General features: G+C 32.0%; 2 protein-coding genes and 1 pseudogene across 2 annotated transcripts in view; all 3 read right to left on the bottom strand.

The window, feature by feature from the left end:
* The window catches only part of LOC133028916 (cytochrome c oxidase subunit 5C-2), a 40,849-nt gene extending 29,339 nt beyond the window's left edge, over positions 1-11,510 (bottom strand). Inside the window, exon 1 of the mRNA XM_061107691.1 lies at positions 11,453-11,510. The gene's annotated coding sequence lies outside the window, so the exon portion shown is untranslated. The remainder of the gene's footprint in view (positions 1-11,452) is intronic.
* On the bottom strand, positions 1,801-10,841 carry LOC133029056 (putative pentatricopeptide repeat-containing protein At1g74580; annotated as a pseudogene).
* LOC133029059 (pentatricopeptide repeat-containing protein At1g06140, mitochondrial-like) lies at positions 5,988-10,882 on the bottom strand. Its single transcript, XM_061107973.1, has 6 exons — positions 10,819-10,882; positions 10,625-10,713; positions 10,094-10,185; positions 9,816-9,909; positions 9,451-9,540; positions 5,988-8,006 (listed from the first exon to the last, which is right to left on the bottom strand). Exons 1-6 carry the CDS (start codon positions 10,880-10,882, stop codon positions 5,988-5,990), a joined length of 2,448 nt encoding a protein of 815 aa, XP_060963956.1.
* Positions 11,511-18,519: the final 7,009 nt, after the last annotated feature.

The following is an 18,519-nucleotide window of genomic DNA, read 5'->3' as shown; positions in this document are numbered from 1 at the left end:
ACAACGACAGTGATTGATAGCCTACTCACCATACTCTTCACCACTCCTCTTTGTGATTTCCTAGACCATGGATACTTAAAATGTCTTTTTTAATATCTTTGTATTGGGGAACAATTTAAAAACTACAAAACCCAAATCCCCTTTACAGAATAATTAGGAAAAACACCAAAAGTCGACTGGAATTCGTTAATGCTTAAAACTCTTTATTTCAAGGCCATTGTTAGCAAGGGGGGAATCAGTATGAGTGAAATTTACCACTCTGTAATGCTTAAGCAATGGAATCATTTCGTTCCTATAATAGCTAGGCTGCATTTTTTAAAAACATCTTAGATAAAATTCAATTAAAATATTATGTTGTTTAGCTTAAATAGTGTCCCATAATTTCCATACGTTAGACCAGGAAACAGGAGCCTTAAGTAAGGGCTTCATGGATGCATAGTGGGAAGGCAAATATTCAACTATTGCTATATCATCTTTCGGAACTTCCATAAAGTGTCTCCAGTGAAATATGTCCTTAAATTCACTGAAATTAGAAATGTGAATCAATATATTTTGAAAATAAAATTATTTACCCTTAATATCTCAAAAGCCAAAAAAGCTGAGAATCAAACCTTGGATCAGTCCAAAATGACTCAAAATCAAGAGAAGGAAGAACAAAAATAGCATTCATAATCTTTGCAACAACAACGATATCACAAATTTGCAACTCATTTATGGCAAAAGTTGGTTAACTCAAAAAAAGTCACTCAGAAATTTCAATAAATAAGAAGCAATTTTTGAGAAAAAAAAAACAAAAAAAAAATCTTACCCCAGCTCTCATTTAATTTAGTCCACTGTTGCCATGAACAAGAAGATAACCATTCGTTTTAGAACCTATCACTTAATTGAATTCACATTCCAAAAACATTAGAGTTTGAATTGTTTTAATGAGTTTCTCTTGTGCTTGATTATACATTGATTATACATACTTATTTGATTCTTGGGTCGAGCAATGCATTTGTGAACATTATCACTGTCTTGTCTCATCCATATTTCTGGGGCCTATACAAAATAGGAAAAAAAATCCAATCATTAATATTTAATACCAATATACGGTAATGAAATATATACACATATATGTATATAACAAAGTCATTAAGAGCTTCTAATTACCATTTTCATCAACAACATTTAATTCCAAAATTAATGTCACAAATAAAAACAAAAACAACGACCTAATTAAAATGAAACCCAAATATTTTGATTATATTTATATAACAAAGTCATTAAAAGCTTCTAATTACCATTTTCATCAACAGCTTGTTTTGATCTTCCCATGCATCTGATTGGGAGTTTAATTATGCTCCTCTATTTGTTGATGCGGATGGTGGTGGTCGTTGTTATCGCTACCGCCAAACTCGCCATCTCTAGCGGTCTCCAAGCCGTGGTCATTGTCCATTTGGGAAGAAGAGGGTTTTGCAGGAGTCGAACTTGATCGTAATTTTCATTGCTGAGTTTTGTTGTGATTTTTATCGCACTGACCATTACTGTTGGAAGGAGGGACGATGAAGACAAATGGTTGTTTCTCATTAAAATTGGGATTTGGGTTTCCTTTTTGGGATTGGGATTGAGAGTGAAACTCTGCAATTGAAAATATAGAGAAGAACCAGAATTTCTACAATTGGTATGCGAATGGGACTGGGATTGAGTGAAGTAACTGGTATAAAACGTAGAAATAAACGGATGGTTAACGTTTCACGTTAATGATTCGTCTATTTTTTTTCTAAAAAAAATATAACGTTAAAAAAAATCGTTAAACCATGTTAGATAGTCACTTTTAATATATAAAGATATAAAAGGTTATTCACTAGTTAAAAATTAAAGCTTCAACTAATAGCATGAGAAGACCTAATTGGAAGCCTTTTCTTCAGTATCTTTTTATCTCTAATTCCGTCATATAGAGTTTCATAAACAGAATAAGTTATATGATTCTTCTTCAGCAAATCTTCCACAAGAATTTTTGGCGCTGCTATCTCCCTTTTATCAGCCTCAAAGATTGTATCCACAACCTCCGGAACAATTCCTTTACGCACCATAAGGCGGATGATGCCAACAGCCTCAAGAATTCTATGTTTCACACAAAGACTATTCAACACCCTTCCAAATGTTGTCAAAAGCGGAAGAAATCCCTTCTCAATCTTTTCAATAAGGAAATCATAACCAGAGTCAGTATTACCTACTCTCAAGAATCCATTAATCATGACTCGGTAAGTGTAACTGTCAGGATTAGTGCCTTTTTCACCCATTTCACTAAATAGCTTTTGTGCCATGCCAACCTTCAGTTTTTCACAGAAAGCATTGATCATAATATTATACGATGAAGTTGAATGAGAAACCTTAAATTCTTGTTCAGCTCTTCTAAATAGTTTGTATGCTCCATCCAAATCCCTATTATCGCAGAGACCATTAATCAATGTACCAAAGTAAACAATATCTGGGGCTAATCCCTTATCTTGAATTTCATCAAGCAAGTCCATTGCTTCACTTATTTTCCGAGCTTTGCAAAGGCTTTCTACAAGTATGTTGTACGTAACGATGTTAGGGGTACATTCTTTCTCCAACATTGCTCTAAACGTTTCCATCACATCTTCGTTCCTTGCAGCCTTACAAAGACCATTCAGTAGAGTGTTATATGTTATCACATCAGGTGTAACACCATGACTCCACATGCTACTTACTCCCTCAATGGCATCATTCAAATTCAACTGTTTACAGTAACCATCAATCAATGTATTAAAGGTAAAAACATCAGGAAGGCAACCTTTAGAAATAGCATCATTCATAAGTTTACTTGCATCAGAAACACACCCCATCTTGCACAACCCATTTATAACTAAATTAAAAGTCCATGTATCAGGGTTACAGCCATTTTCTGACATATCATTCATCAGCTGCAAGGCTTGCAAAATAAGCCCGTGCTGAGACAACCCTCTGATCACAGTATTATACAGAACAATACTTGGCTTTAAGCCCTTTCCCAAAGCCTCAGCAAATACATCCATGGCACGGTCTATGTCACCCTCCTGCCACAAACCATTGATTAATGAGCAGTATGTGAACTCATCAGGCACAAAGCCCTTATAAGTTGCATCTTTCAGAAGATTATCCGCATTTTGGATCTTACCCTGTTTGCAATATCCATCAATGATAGTGTTGTAGGTAAATCCATCAGGTTCAAGCCCATCATTTACCATTGTATGAAGATAGCACTCAGCTTTGTCAACCTCAGACTTTTTACACAAACCACAGATCAATGTATTATATGTAACAACATCAGGAGTTAGGCCTTCCCTCTTTACTCCATCTAACAATCTGACAAATTTCACTAAGCAAACCTTTTTTGCAAAGTCCTTGAATGAAAATGTTGAATGTAAACAAATTTGGAGATACCCCCCTCTTATAAACCTTGTTGAAAAGTTTTTCACTCTCTCGAACATCTCCTTTCTTAGCAAGTGTATGTATAAGCTTATTGAATGTTGTAATATTTGGACAGAAACCTTGAGAAAGCATGTTCACAAATAATTCATAAGCCTCAGCACGATAGTCTTGTTCATAAAATCCACTGATGACCGTACAATATGCAACTGCATTAAACTCACAACCCTGGGAAGGCATGTTATTGAGAAGCCTCAATGCAGCATGAGGCCTATTAGTCCTACAGAAAGACTTGATCCTAATTGTATAAGTATATACATCTGGTTCGATTCCTTTATCTTTCATCCTCATATACACTTTGTGGGCTTGATTAAAATATCCAGCCTCAATGAGTAAATTCATGACTGCGTTATAAGACTGCACTGAAGGTTCACAATTATAAAAATCCATCCTCTCGAAAATATTAACAGCTTCTTGAACCTTACCTATTCTTCCATAGTTTCTCATGGCTCCAATATACACTCCTTCGAGTAAACCATTATCCACGTTCATCCTCATCTCCAAGAGTAACCGTTCCATAGCTTCAAACTCCCCGTGAAAGCCAAGCTTATCAATCATACATTTGTAAGTAAGAAAAGTATGCTTAAACCCATCTTCCCTTTTCACTGAGTTGAACATTTCAAGTGCTTTCAGTGGATCCCTTTGGTACTTTACCACAGAGGCAACATGTTTGGGAAGTAAAGAAGCAGAACCCATTTCAAAATCTGTACTATAATCACTAATAAACTCTAAAGCCCAGAAAAACTTGACCCTTTCCCTATCAAATCTTCAGCTTCGTCAAGGTTCTAAAGGCACAAAAAAAGAAGATGGTAAGCTTCATACATAAAAGGCACATTAATTTTTCTCTTTGTAAGCTGCAACACTAAAACAAAGACAAATATTATCACCAACTGAGAATTATACATGTGTTTGGAAAACCTAAGCAAAACAGGAACAAAACATCTCATTTTCACCGATCCTGATGATAAAAATGAAAATTTTCTCAAAAGAGTAATGCATTACACCTGAGAAAGCAATGTCGTTAACTCAATTTGGGGATATTATTATTGAATCGGAAAAATAAACTAATGATAAGCTTTGATAGAGCATCTACACCAACCAATGAAACTTTTAGTAAGAAGAACAAACACAATCAAATTGCTATGTACAATGAGAATGAGGTGTTGAGTGCCAGCCACATAGGCTACATACAAAGAACACATTTTTTTTAACCTATACATACAAAGGATATTAATAGAAAAGGATTTACAAAAAGTAAAAAAAAAAATTGAATAATCTTCTTGCCAATTTTACCATAAATAAGGATTCACAAGACTCTTCTCACACTGATGTAAGTATCAACATGAACGTATGAGCAAAAGAAAACTTCTGCCTTGTTTTTCTAGTAAAGATGGCCATTATCACATAAAATATTAAACTAGGTTCCCGCCTAGCCCTACAATATTTACTATTAATAGTTTACTCATTATAATATTACTAAACAATAAGATGGTATTTGTAATAACATATATACATAATATGTATATCACTGAAAACCGGTTATAACTTATGTATGTATGTATGCATACATATTCTGAGATCAAAGCTACAGTTCTATCAATTGCTGTGCTATGTAGGTGCTAAGGAAAAACTTGAATATCAAATCTTGTGTGGGAACAAATTACATGTCTACGCCTGCCCAATTGAGCTACCTAACAGAATATAGACTTTAGCAAGTGAATTCCACAAACTTTGTAGAATAAATAATATAAAGTAAAAACTCCACAAACCAATCTGGGCATAAGGTTTCTACCCGAAACAGGTATTTCTCAATCCGTAAGCTAAATTAAGCACACTAATGGGCTGTTTGGTATACATGCATAATATTGATCATTAGAGAAAATTTGTTTCTCTACCCATGCTATAACCTATAGTTATCTTGCAGGTTCTTGTAAATAAAGATGAAGATGAGGAAGTACAATCAGATAAGGGAATACTGAGGCCACCAGATGAAAGAGACTCTAATCGTATTAGACCAAATCCAACTCTTAAAGTTCAACCAATATTCATGGATCCTGGCCCCATTAAGAAACCTGGTAAAAGCAGACAGCCAAATAAGACCCTTGCCCATGGATTGTGCTTAGAGATAACTGGAAGGGTGCAACATGACATTATTTAAAACCAGATAAGAAAGCTACTCATATCAGTCATAATGTATAAACAACATTCATTAAACTAGTTCTATATCATCTGTTGACCACTTAGAATTTGCCTTAAATATTACTAGAATGATCATTGAGACAAGAATAGCTTATCAAGCATCCTCCAACATTCATTACATCTTTCATTGATTTTTCTCTTAGACATGCTTGAAGTGACATTTTGATTCATTTTTTTTATTTTGTCCAGAGCATCTTCAGTTCTGACTCATTGTTATTGAGCAAGCTTTCCCTATTATTGCTATTGCTGATTCACATAAGGGAAACTGGGAAAGCCACAATAACTTTCATCGCTGAGGTTCTACCAGAATTTTATTATGTTAATTCAGAAATTAAGCTTTTACCAGCAACCTTTAGAACTTTTTGTTTCACCATCAAGCTTCTTTCATCAAGGACATCATCCCACATTCCTGCTTCAGCTAACAAATTGGAAGAGATGACATGATTTTCAGGACTGTGTGAAAAAGTCTTTAGCCCTCTGATCAAACTCAATCCTATATCAAAATCACGATGAACTTTACAAGCATTGATTAACATCCTCCTAATAACTGCGTTTGGCCCGACGGGCAAATTCCTTACAAATTTTACTGCCTCTTCTAGCCTCCCAGATCGTGCAAGCATATCAATAATGCATCCACAGTGCTCAATGTTTGGCTGAATATGGTAAGACATGCACATAGAATGAAAGAAGTTTTGGCCTTCCTCAACTAGGCCAGCATGATTGCAAGCAGAGAGAACACCAAGAAAAGTGACAGAGTTTGGTTTTACGTTCTCAGTCTCCATTCTCCTAAAAGCATCACAAGCTTCCTCTCCCTGACCATTGATTGCATAGCCTACTATAACTGAAGTCCATGATATAACATCTTTCCTGGGCATCTCATCGAATACCAACTTAGCTCGGCCCATGTTTCCGCACTTTGCATACATATCTATAAGAGCATTTTGTAATATGATGCTCTGATTGAGATGAGAACTCGATTCAATGTACGAATGAATGTCAATGCCATGATACAATTCACCAGAGTTTCGGCAAGCTAAGATTACTCCTAGCATGGTTACTTCATCTGGTTTTAGCTTTCTCAATTTGATCTGACTGAAGACTTCTAACGCTTCATGATCATGATGACATTCAACATATGCATGAACCAGAGCATTCCAAGAAGCAATATTTTTGTCTTGTAATTGGAAAAACACATTTCTAGCAAACTCTACTGATCCACATTTTGAGTACATGTTAATCAAAGTAGTTCCAACAGGCGCAGTGATCTCTATTCCACTAGCTATTATATAGCCATGAACCATTTTGACCAAATCAATTTCTTTACCGTAACCAGAAGCCAAAATCAAACTAATCAAGGATACCCTATCAAATGCAATATTATTTGATCTCATTTCGCTAAACAAAATGAAAGCTCTCATGTATTCACCAACCGAAGCATAACCAGAAATCATAGTATTCCATGAAACCAAATCTTTATCAACCATTGCTTCAAACAAACGTGATGCCTCAATCATACACTTAAACTTGGAATACAAATCAATGAGTGCATTACATGCCTCTGTTACCGAATCCAGACTCGTTTTATGACAGTAAGAATGAAGTGTTTTTCCAACATCAAGTCTTCGAAACTCAAAACAACCAGAAATCAATATTACTAAAGTAACATAATTGGGCTTCAATTCCAAACCGAAAAGACACACCAGAATTCGTTTAAACAAATTCAAACCAGCATCAAATGACTCATTCTTCACGAACCCAGAAATCATACCATTAACAGTAACAATAGTCTTCTCAGGAATTCTATCAAACAGAACACATGCAAGGCCCATCAAGTTCCTCGAACACGAATAGAAATTGATTAAACTATTCAAGATATTCAAATTATAATCTAAACCGAGTCTAACAACATAACAATGAATCGATTTCCCTTCTCGGATAGCCGACAACTTATTACAGGCTTTAACCAATGAAGCATATACATAAGGATCACCAAGTGGGTCATTTCGTCTCAGCCTTTGCATAGTATTGAACAAAGAGAAAATCCGAAAAGGGTCGGTGTCTAAAGCGAGCCTGCGGACCATAAGAGGCCAGGTTGGCGCATTTGACTGTTGGATGTGGCTGAAAATGGCAGTGGCATAGTGAAGAGTTTCAGGGCATGAAAGGGTAAGATTAAGGAGTGAAAGAAGACAAGAAGGGTTAGAGTAGATGAGGCCAGTGGTGGTGAGCTGAGCTTGGATTTGGAGGAGACTACGGCCAGAGAAAATGGTGGGTTTTAGGTGGGGAAGATTGTTCAATCTTCGGAGGTGAAACAGGGGATTCATCAAATCAAGCACCTGAAAGTTGGCGGTTTAGTCCTTTCAAAATTCAATTGTCAAGAAGATGATAACTGCAAACTGACAAGGCACCCACATTTCTTCTTCACGAATCATAGATGCAAACAATGTAAATGAATACCTTTTAGGACATTTTGAAATAACACATTTAAATAACATATTGTGATATTGGATTGTATTATACGTGGGTCAAAAAACATATTTTAAACTCTAATTTGTATGATATATCTTAAACAATTTTAATGCTATATAAAAAAATTAAATTAGAACCAGAACTATATGATGTTGTTGACATAATTATTTTTGAATAATACAATTCGTATAATGTGAGAAAGTAGAGTGTTTAAAGAAGAACAGAGAGGAAAATTAAGAAAGAGAGAGAGATCAAGCTCCTTCTTTTCGTCTTCGCAAACGTAAACCATCCACATTATTTTCTATCAGATTTTCCCTTCTGCCAAACACCCCACTTTTCTCTTCTCTTCTCTTTCAGTCCACTTTAAGTGAGGGGAGGAAAATTAAAAAATATAATAGAAATTAGGGTAAATACCATTTTAAACCCTATGTTTAGCAAAAGTTATCAATTAGGCCCTCTGTTTTGTTAAATAACAAAATAGACCCTTTATTTTTTAAAATGGTAAAAATAGGACCTTGAGCTCAATTTTCAATAATTTAATTTTTTTTATATAACTAATTTTAAGACAATTTTTAACACGAACAAATACGTAAAATATAACCAGTTTTGTCATAACATCTCTAGATCAAATTATTATTAAGTTTTATTTTGACAAAAAATCAGTTTAAGGTCCTATTTATACAATTTTAGAAAATACAAGGTCCATTTTATTATTTAACAAAACAGAGGGTCTAATTGGTAAATTTTACAAAATAAAATATCCAAAATGGTATTTACCTTAAAAATTACATCTAAAAAATTAAAGGTTTACTTTTTTTAATGGCATAATTAAATAATATTTTTTTGATGAATTTTTTATTTTGTTTACAATCTTACAAAAATTTTCTATTTTTTTTTTTTTTGTCTTTTTTATATTTTTACTGTTAGAGCATCTCTAATGGTACACTATTTTACCAAATTGGTGTAGAATCTTTACACTATTTCACTCTAATGGTACACCAAATTGTGTATAAAATTGGTGTACATCAAATTCTACACCATTAATGGTGTTGGATTTTGAATCTACACCAATTTGGTGTTAGATTTTTTTTTACATTCTAATCCTTATTTTAATTTATTTTTAAAAATAATCTTACATTTTAGTCCTCAAATAAAAATTTATCACAAAAATAGGGAAATACAAAATAACAATAACAAATACTTCATCTCGTTTCTTGCTTCTTCTTTCAAAAAAAAAAAAACAAACAAAAGCAATAAGCTATTGAAGGTGACCATAAATTGGGTGTAGAGAGAGAGAGAGAGAGAATGAACCTCTATGGGAATGGATAATATAGGAAGCACGAAGATGTAGAGGAAACTGGGAGCTGTAGCAAACAAAGGAAGAGGAAGAAGATGAAAAGCCTACAGTGAATCATACAATGATCCATTATATCTGTTATATTCAGAAACAGAAGAAATTCGAACTTATATACAACTGCAATATGTATACAAAAAGGAACCGATTTAGCCCCACTCCAAATTGACCACATTCAAGATAAGCAAATAAAGCATGAGTAAGGCACAAAATGCTTAACTTTAAACACTATACCTTAGCCAGAAATTATCTTCCAGTATGTATGTTAGCTTAACATCCAACATTAAATTAGTCCATCATTGAGGACATAAAAATAACTGACCTCCAAATTTGGCGGAAACCCCAAACCCGAGATAAAATTAAGGTATCCTTTAAACAAGGAAATTGCCATCATTAGTGGCTTACACTGAATAGTGCTGGAAAGATATTGTAGTAAAAAAAATACACAAAATAGAAGAGACCCTCATTTATCAAGATATCATTTCACGTATGAGTATGAAAACTGAGCACTGATGATAGTACTACGGTAAATCAATTGTATTTTACAATGTAGAAAACAAAATCAAAGTAAAAACCATGTATTATGTCTTGGCTCAAAACTTGAAATCACCATAAATATCAATGAAACATATCATTGCCCCCAACCCCTGCTCTGCTTGAAGGTTAGGCTGTAATTTCAACTCGAGCAAGAACTGAATCCAAATACAAACCAAACAAACAAAGAACATAAAAGAGAGCAAAAGCTTTTTTTCATTTTAGAGAAACAGAGCAGAATGAACATAATCTCAGCTTTATATGTTTAACTGTAAACTAAAATAAAATAAAAGTAGATTTTTAAATAACTGAGATTGAAGGGTTTATAGGTCACCATCTACAAAATGATCGTTAAATCTAAGCATAACAATTCAATTAATGAAATTCACACAAACACAAATATATTCCACAAAACAAATCTCAGATTCAATTCAATAAACAATTATACCATCTCAATTCAATGAAACAATCAACAAAAGCATCTCATCTAGAATCTTTCACTTCCCAAAACCCTCGTCTCCAACCAGAAAATGAGAGAGAGAGAGAGAGAGAGAGAGAGAGAGAGAGAGAGAGAGAGAGAGAGAGAGAGAGAAATACCTGATTTAGCAAGAATTGGTGGATGGAAGGAAGGAGATGAAGAGCAGAGGCGGCTAGGCTTGGTTGTTCTTCCTGTGGGGTGAGCTTTCCTGAGAAATGAAACTCTTGTGTTATCAAGAGGTGGATATTACCTCAATGTTGAACCCATAGTAAAATGAATCCCCAGCTAAAAAAATAAGGCTAAAATGTAATACCAAATATGGGTTGGGCTTTAAATTCCCAATCCTCAGTAAGCAAACATGATACCAAACAGCCCATAACTGACTTCCATTTGCCTATTTTCTTTCCTGCTTTTATAAAGAGAAAAGAAAAAGAGAATTTTTTTCAAAAACTAAAGTCCGCCAACACACACAAAAATAAATAAATAAATACCCGACGAGAGAGACAGAGAACTCCTATGGAGACCATATCATAAACACGGACGCAATAATACAATTTGGTGTCATTTAATCGTACATTCAGAGGGTTTTCGTATTATTGTTCTTCGTTTCAAATCCATTCAGGTTTCAAGGGCAACTCAAAGGTGGAAAATTCATAGAATGCACAAATTGAAACAGATGCAAGATCAAAATCATAAAAGATTATCTATTTTGATATTATAATAAAGAGATGATCTTCTTCGTTTAAGTGCAAGGGCATAGATATTCACCGGGATGAACGGAAAGCTTTTCAATTTTAAGAAAGAAATTGAGTTTTGGATTTGGATTCAATTTTCGAAAGTAAGAATTGAAATTTTAATACCAGAAAAAACAAGAAAAACAACACAAAAACTTAAATCAACAAATCCAAAATTAATGGAGGCGAGATCGAAATTAGTGTTTTTCTTACCTGAGGCGATAAGCGATGATGAGACGGAGAAAGAGACGGGCGATGACTATACGATATAACTCGACTCGATTCAGAAATTATTATTGAGCTTGTTAAATCTCTATTTCACCGCTTGGGCTTGGGCTTGGGCTTGGGCTTGGGCTTGGAGGAAAGGGTTTCGGACTTTCGGTCCGCTAGAGATTTTAGAAAAAATATAGGTGAATTTTAAGGAATTGAGTGTATAGTTTACTTTTTTTATTGACATAAATAAATAATACTATAAGGTTATGATTATTTTTATTTATTTTTATATATTTATATGAGTTTTTTTTATGCCATATTTTTGTGAAAAAAATAGAAATTTTATATTTGTAAAATAATAATAAGTTTTGCCGAAAAAATCACTAGTATTGGAAAAATCGTCGGCAAAGTTACTGGCACTGGAAAAGTCACCGAAAAAATCACTGTCACTGGAATAGTCACCATCGCTGGCAAAGTCACTGGAAAAGTCACCAAAATTAAATGTCTCAGATATAACTAAAAATATAACCGGTTCTATTATGTTATAGAACCGGTTATAATTAAATATAAATAACATAAAATAACTCAAACCAGTTATAATTAAAATAGATCGGTTCTATAATAGTATTATAATGAATAAAAATAAATAACACGAAATAATTCAAACCGGTTATATAATATAATGAATACAAACAAGTAACACGCAATTACTCAAACCGATTACAATTAAAAACAAATAAGAAATCAGTTCCTAAAACACTATAATATAAATTAAAAACAAAACTAGTTTCACAATAAAATACTTCATAACACATAATACCTCATAAAATCGGTTATAATTTTTTGTTTTTCTAAAAAAAAATGGGGATCAAATGTCTCAGATATAATAAAAATAGAATCGGTTCTATAACATAATGAATAAAAATAAATAACATAAAATAACACAAACCGGATATAATTAAAATATAACCGGTTCTGTAATATAATAAATGAAAATAAATAACACAAAATAACTTAAACAAGTTATAATTAAAATAGAACCGGTTCTATAACAGTGTTATAATGAATAAAAATCAATAACATGAAATAACTCAAAACCAGTTATAACTAAAATAGAACCGGTTATATAAAATAATGAATACAAACAAGTAACATACAATAATTCAAACAAATTACAATTAAAAAATAAATGGAAAATCAGTTCCTAAAAACACTGAAACATAAATTAAAAACAAAATTAATTTTACAATAAAAAACCTCATAACACATAATACCTCATAAAACCGATTATAAGTTAAAAAAAAATGGAGATCAATTTCAAAAAATATTAATGCATAAATATGAAAAGAACCACTTCCATAACAAAATAAATAAACACAAATAATAACACACAATAACTCAAATATAATATAAAAAAACTGTTTATATTTATCAACTAGTTAAAAATTTAAGACAAAATAAATTAGATGCGTAAAGCAACTATAAAATAAAAACTCACACTCAAAATCCAGTTAAATAAAATAACTTAAACAAAAACATCCATTCAACATGTTCTAACCCACCAAATAATTACACCTATACCATATTTACCTCAAAAATACTCATTCATTATGTCTATATAATCCATTTTTATTTTAGTTATAACCAATTTAAATTATTTCGTGTTATTTATTTTTATTCATTATAACATTGTTATAAAATCGGTTCTTATTTAATTATAATTAGTTTGAGTTATTTTATTTTATTTGTTTTTATTCTTTATGTTACAGAACCGGTTATATTTCAATTATAACCGGTTTGAGTTATTTTGTATAATTTATTTTCATTCATTTTGTTATAGTACCGGTTCTAATTTAATTATAATTAGTTTGAGTTATTTTGTTTTATTTGTTTTTATTCTTTGTGTTACAGAACCGGTTATATTTCTATTTTTGTTTATATTTGAGATGGGAAATTTGAATTTCTATGCTTACATTAGCTTAAATTTTTTTCCTAAACTTATACTTACCAATATTTCTAATATATGACAATTTTATTGTTTTTCCCAAAATACCCTCCCCTAATCACATCAACTCCTCTCTTCCCATCTTTTCCCCTAAACGCAAATCGAACCCATCGGGCCCAAGGCATTGGACCCATCAGGCCCAAAGAATCGGACCCTCCTATATCGGACCATCGGGCCCATCGGATGGTCCTCTTCAACCTCCATCCATGCCCCCATCGGACCCGACCATCGGACGAGCATCGGGCCCCATCGGACCCGATCTATAAATTCCTATTTTCGACAAATCTCTTCCTAATCTTCCTAAATCTAACCTTAACTAACAGATTTCACACAAAATTGCAACCATATTATTCTATTTCATGAATTTAAGCACCAAAAATTAAAGAAAAAAATTGAAAAAAAATTATCTTAGACATTTTGGGTGGTCTGGGTGGTCTGGGCGGTCGGCGTGGGTGATGTGGGTTGAGGGGGGCAGTTGGCCGTGGGTGGTCTGCCGTGGGTGGGTGGTCTGCGTGTGTGGGTGCGACACCGAGCGAGAGAGAAAGAGAGAAAGACAGAAAGAGAGGCGAAAGAGAGAGAGAGAGAGAGAGAGAGAGAGAGAGAGAGAGAGAGAGAGAGAGAGAGAGAGAGAGAGAGAGAGAGAGAGAGAGAGAGATAGGGCAGGTTTCAAATTGGGGGGGGGGGGTGTTATGTGGGAATTAAGTAAATGTTATTCCATTTTACCAATACCCCCTATTTTAAGTTTAGGGAAAAAATTATCCCCTAATGCATGTATAGAAATTCAAATTTCCCTTATATATACTTCTGGTAACTTTTTTAGTAATTTTTTTCGGTGACGGTGATTTTTCCGACGCCGGTGACTTTACGGCGCTTGTAATTTTTCCGGCGAATTTTGTGCCGATGACTTTCCGGTGACTTTTCCGGGGCCATTGACTATCCCGACGACTTTTTCGGCACCGGTGACTATCCCCGCGACTTTTCTAACAAAACTTATTATTGTTTACAAATATGGGATTTCTATCTTTTTTACAAAAATATGGCATAAAAAAAAAAAAACTCATACAAATGTTAAAAAAAATAAAAAAATCCATAACCCTTTAACTTTATTTATTTATGGCATAAAAAAGTAAATTCTTATTATTTTCCTATATATAATGTAATTTCTACTATTTAAAAAGATTGTTTCAGTACATCTTTATCTATTTCAACATTTACATATTTTTTAACTTTTTTTTTTCATAGTATATTGTAATTATTTAAGATGGTGTAAATTTTTAAACTTTTTTGTTGAATATTTTATATTATATTATTAAAAATAACATCAAATGTTTTATTGTGTAACTGTTTTTCTTATGTGTAATAAAATTTATTAAATAATATTAAATAACTACTTAGAAAAATAAATTAAATTAAAGAGTATGGTATATGTCAAAAGAAATGGAAGTATATTAGAACAATCTTTTGAAAGGTGTACCATATATTTTCATTTACAGTAGAACCTCTATCCAATAATACACTTGGGACCAAGTAAATTATATTCTAATTGAGAGGTTATAACTAAATAGAGTTACACTAAAAAAAATTAAAAAACTAAAAAATATCAATGTAATAATAACAACAATAAATAATCATTAATACTATATCATAATAAAATTATTTTAGAGTAAATATAATGTTCATACTGTTGGGTTTTGTGCCCTAAATAAAACTCATTTCAATATAATCAAATTTACTTATTAATAAAGATCAGAAATAACATTTTATGTTGCATGGTTCACATGATTTATTTCATGATTATATATAATGTATGAATTCTATTTAAGTCCAGAACATATGAATTTGTTAATGATTATAGTGTTGTCAGCACAGTGGAATATAATCTTAATTATATGTTCGAAAGTTTATTCCCTGATTTGTCAGAACACTGGATTTAGACTGACATGGTATAATCAGCGATAGGTATTCTTACACCTTGGAAAAGTGTTATGTTCTTTCCAGGACATTGGCAAAGTTTACCAGTATCGGATGTATGGAGTATACATCGAAAGGGACCGGTATTGAACTTTAACTAGATATATTAGAATTTACCGTAATATCTATTCAATTCAATATCACATGTTGATCCTAGATCAAATGATCTTAATCGTGATATGATTAGGTTCAATCTCAAGAGTGTTATTCGTGTTCTTTGATTTGTTAGTTAAGCCTACTTTTGGGTCAGGGTGATACGTACATTTTGGGAACACGGTAGTACAATTGAGTGGGAGCGCTAACATAAATATGGAATCTATAGCTTCTATCTGGCGAATAGAAAGTAAAAGATGATTTCCTTCGAGCTTAACCAAACGAAAATAAATGGTGGAGTACTCATTTCACTTAGCTGAAATATTATTTATACAGGGTTAAGTGTTTTAAGGATAAAATACATTGTAGGGTGTTACGGTAATTTAATCCCTTTACAGTGTAAATCATCTATATAGAGGATCATTGATCAAAATAGGATTATAACAATGGATAACTAATGATGTATCTATATCGTGGAACATATAGAGCGTTCTATATGACTAAGAGTGCAATTCCAAGTTCTAAGAGTGGATTCAATAAGGAATTAATAAGTTAGGGAATTTACTTGGTAAATTCGGTTCGACTTATTGGAAGCTCGGTTATATAGACCCATGGTCCCCATACTAGTTGAGACCATACTGCTTGTAAGACTCAGTTAATTGATTTTAATTAATCAATTATAATTCTAAAGTTAGACTATGTCTACTTTATGAATTTTCACTAAGCAGGGGCGAAATTGTAAAAAAAAAAAAGAGATTCTAGGTTTATTTATTAATTAAGATATTTTATATGTCTAAATTAATAAATATATTAAATGACAATATTATTTAATAATTATTCTTAAGTTATTAAATAATTAGAATTGGCATTTAAATGGTTAAATTAGAAAATTGGTATTTTTGAGAAAATAGGAATGAGAAATAACAAAATGGGAAAGTTGCAAAGTGAGGCCCAATTTCCTTATATGGGACACCCACTATGCATAGGCTTTTACCATTTTATTTTTCCATTATTTTAATGCCACACAATTCTAACCTAAACCTAGAGGGCATTCTATAAATAGAAAGTAATGGCTTCAGGAAACAACACACAATTGCATCTCATTCTTTTCTGAGAGAATTCCTGAGCCTCCACTTTCCTCTCTCTTTTCTTCTCTTCTAAATTTCGAAATTCCTTGAGTGATAGAGTAGTGCCCACATACATCAAGTGGTACCTCAATCATAGTATGTAAGACTGTAGAAAATCAGCATCAAAGAAGGAGAGAAAGAGATCCAAATTCAGATCTTGATAATGCTCTGCTACAGAAAGGAATCAAGGGCTAGAGATCTGAATGGAAGGAGTCATTATATTCCGCTGCACCCAATGTAAGGTTTCCTAAACTTTATATGTGTTTATTTCATTGTTTTAGAATTCATATTAGGATGTTAATCAAACATACTTGGTAGTAAATCTAGATCCTGGTAAAATATTTCCAACACATACATGTATTATAATTTAAATAAAATTATTAATTTTACATAAATAAATTTACAAAATATATGTATATATTTTATTAAGATGTAATTATTCTTATATAGAGGTATACTTTGTTAGTACGGGACTTAGAAAATGTATAACTAATTACAATTTAGAGGTTATTTTTATTTATAACTGGCCCAAATTGGGACTTGATTTTTTTATAACAAACTAGAGGTTATTCTTGAATAGAGTATTCTTAAATAGAGGTTCTACTGTAATATTAATTAGTAATCATAAATATTTTAGAATGGGTATATTTTCTTTCTGCTCTCTATATTTTAAAAATATATAGTGTAAAGTGTCAGTCTAATTTCTCAAATCAAGCTCCTATTTATAATAGTTAATAACCCTTTAATTAAATCATATTTAATTATTTAAATAAATAAATATCTATAACCGAATTCGGTTACTGATATTTATGAAAGAATCTCTCAACTACTTAAAGAATATCTCAACAACTTTGAAATATCTATAACCACTTTTCAAATTTAGATATTTATCTAATTGAATTAATTAAATAATTAATTAACCTAAAAAGACAAACTTTATAGGGACAGGCTACATGATATGTGTCTACCTTGTCTTGTTTAAGACAATGATGGTATCTTTTGTCCTCACAACTTTTGTCTCAATAAATATTATCTTAATAACTTTTGTCTTTTCCCTATTTATTTAATTTATTTTTTTTTTAATTTATTACAAAGATAAGTAATTACTATTTTTCCAATTCAAAATAGATTTTTCTGAACGATATTATACTACTCTTTATCCTTACCCTTGACAGTATTTTAAGGTGGCAATTCGGAGACTATGGGCCTATAATTCTAAGCTCCAATAAATTAGATTATTTATTGAGTCTCATCAACCAAATAATAATTATTTATTAATTTCATGATTACTCCACTATAAATATAGAATTAAACTCTTAGTAATTATATAATTATATTTATTGAGTTTTACTGCAGTATCTATTAATATAATCAATTTCAATGATTAGTTATCCTTGTGTTGGTTCGTAATTAGTTTTGGTCAAATTAGCATTTTACCATTTTAATTATTTTTTTATCATTTAGTTTCATTAATTCACTAGTGGAAGCATGATTCAGATCCCATCTAAATTTGTGCGCAACTTTTCAGTACTAAAATTAACACATAAAGAGAACCAACATTCGATCTGTTAGGAAAGTGATGATTCCATAATTGTAGATCATGTTTCCAGCCATCCACATTATTAGTTTTCCAAAATAAAAGTTGTAAGAATCATCTTCTCTGAAAAACTTTAATGAGTGAATCAAAGAAACTAATAACATGAACATGAGTTTATGATTGCTCATGATTTAGGCCGATCTATTACTGATCATCGCTATGATATGAATTAGGTCTTTATAGTAAATGTCATGTTGATAAAGATCTTAGTCTTTATGGATCATATCAGAGTTATAAAAGCGGAAGCGAAATTAATAAAAATAATTTTTATCTA

This window comes from Cannabis sativa, unplaced genomic scaffold, assembly GCF_029168945.1.
Source record: "Cannabis sativa cultivar Pink pepper isolate KNU-18-1 unplaced genomic scaffold, ASM2916894v1 Contig3, whole genome shotgun sequence".
Lineage (NCBI taxonomy): Eukaryota > Viridiplantae > Streptophyta > Magnoliopsida > Rosales > Cannabaceae > Cannabis > Cannabis sativa.
The sequence above is the reverse complement of the archived record's forward strand: the minus strand, read 5'-3'. Positions and strand labels throughout refer to the sequence as shown.

Coding starts and splice junctions, on each gene's coding strand:
- LOC133029059 (XM_061107973.1), bottom strand. CDS start 10,882: ATGGGCTGTTTGGTATCATGTTTGCTTACTGAGGATTGGGAATTTAAA. Junction 10,714..10,818: donor TAAAGCCCAACCCATATTTG/GTATTACATTTT, acceptor TTCATTTCTCAG/GAAAGCTCACCCCACAGGAA. Junction 9,541..9,815: donor GGTTTCCGCCAAATTTGGAG/GTCAGTTATTTT, acceptor GATTCACTGTAG/GCTTTTCATCTTCTTCCTCT.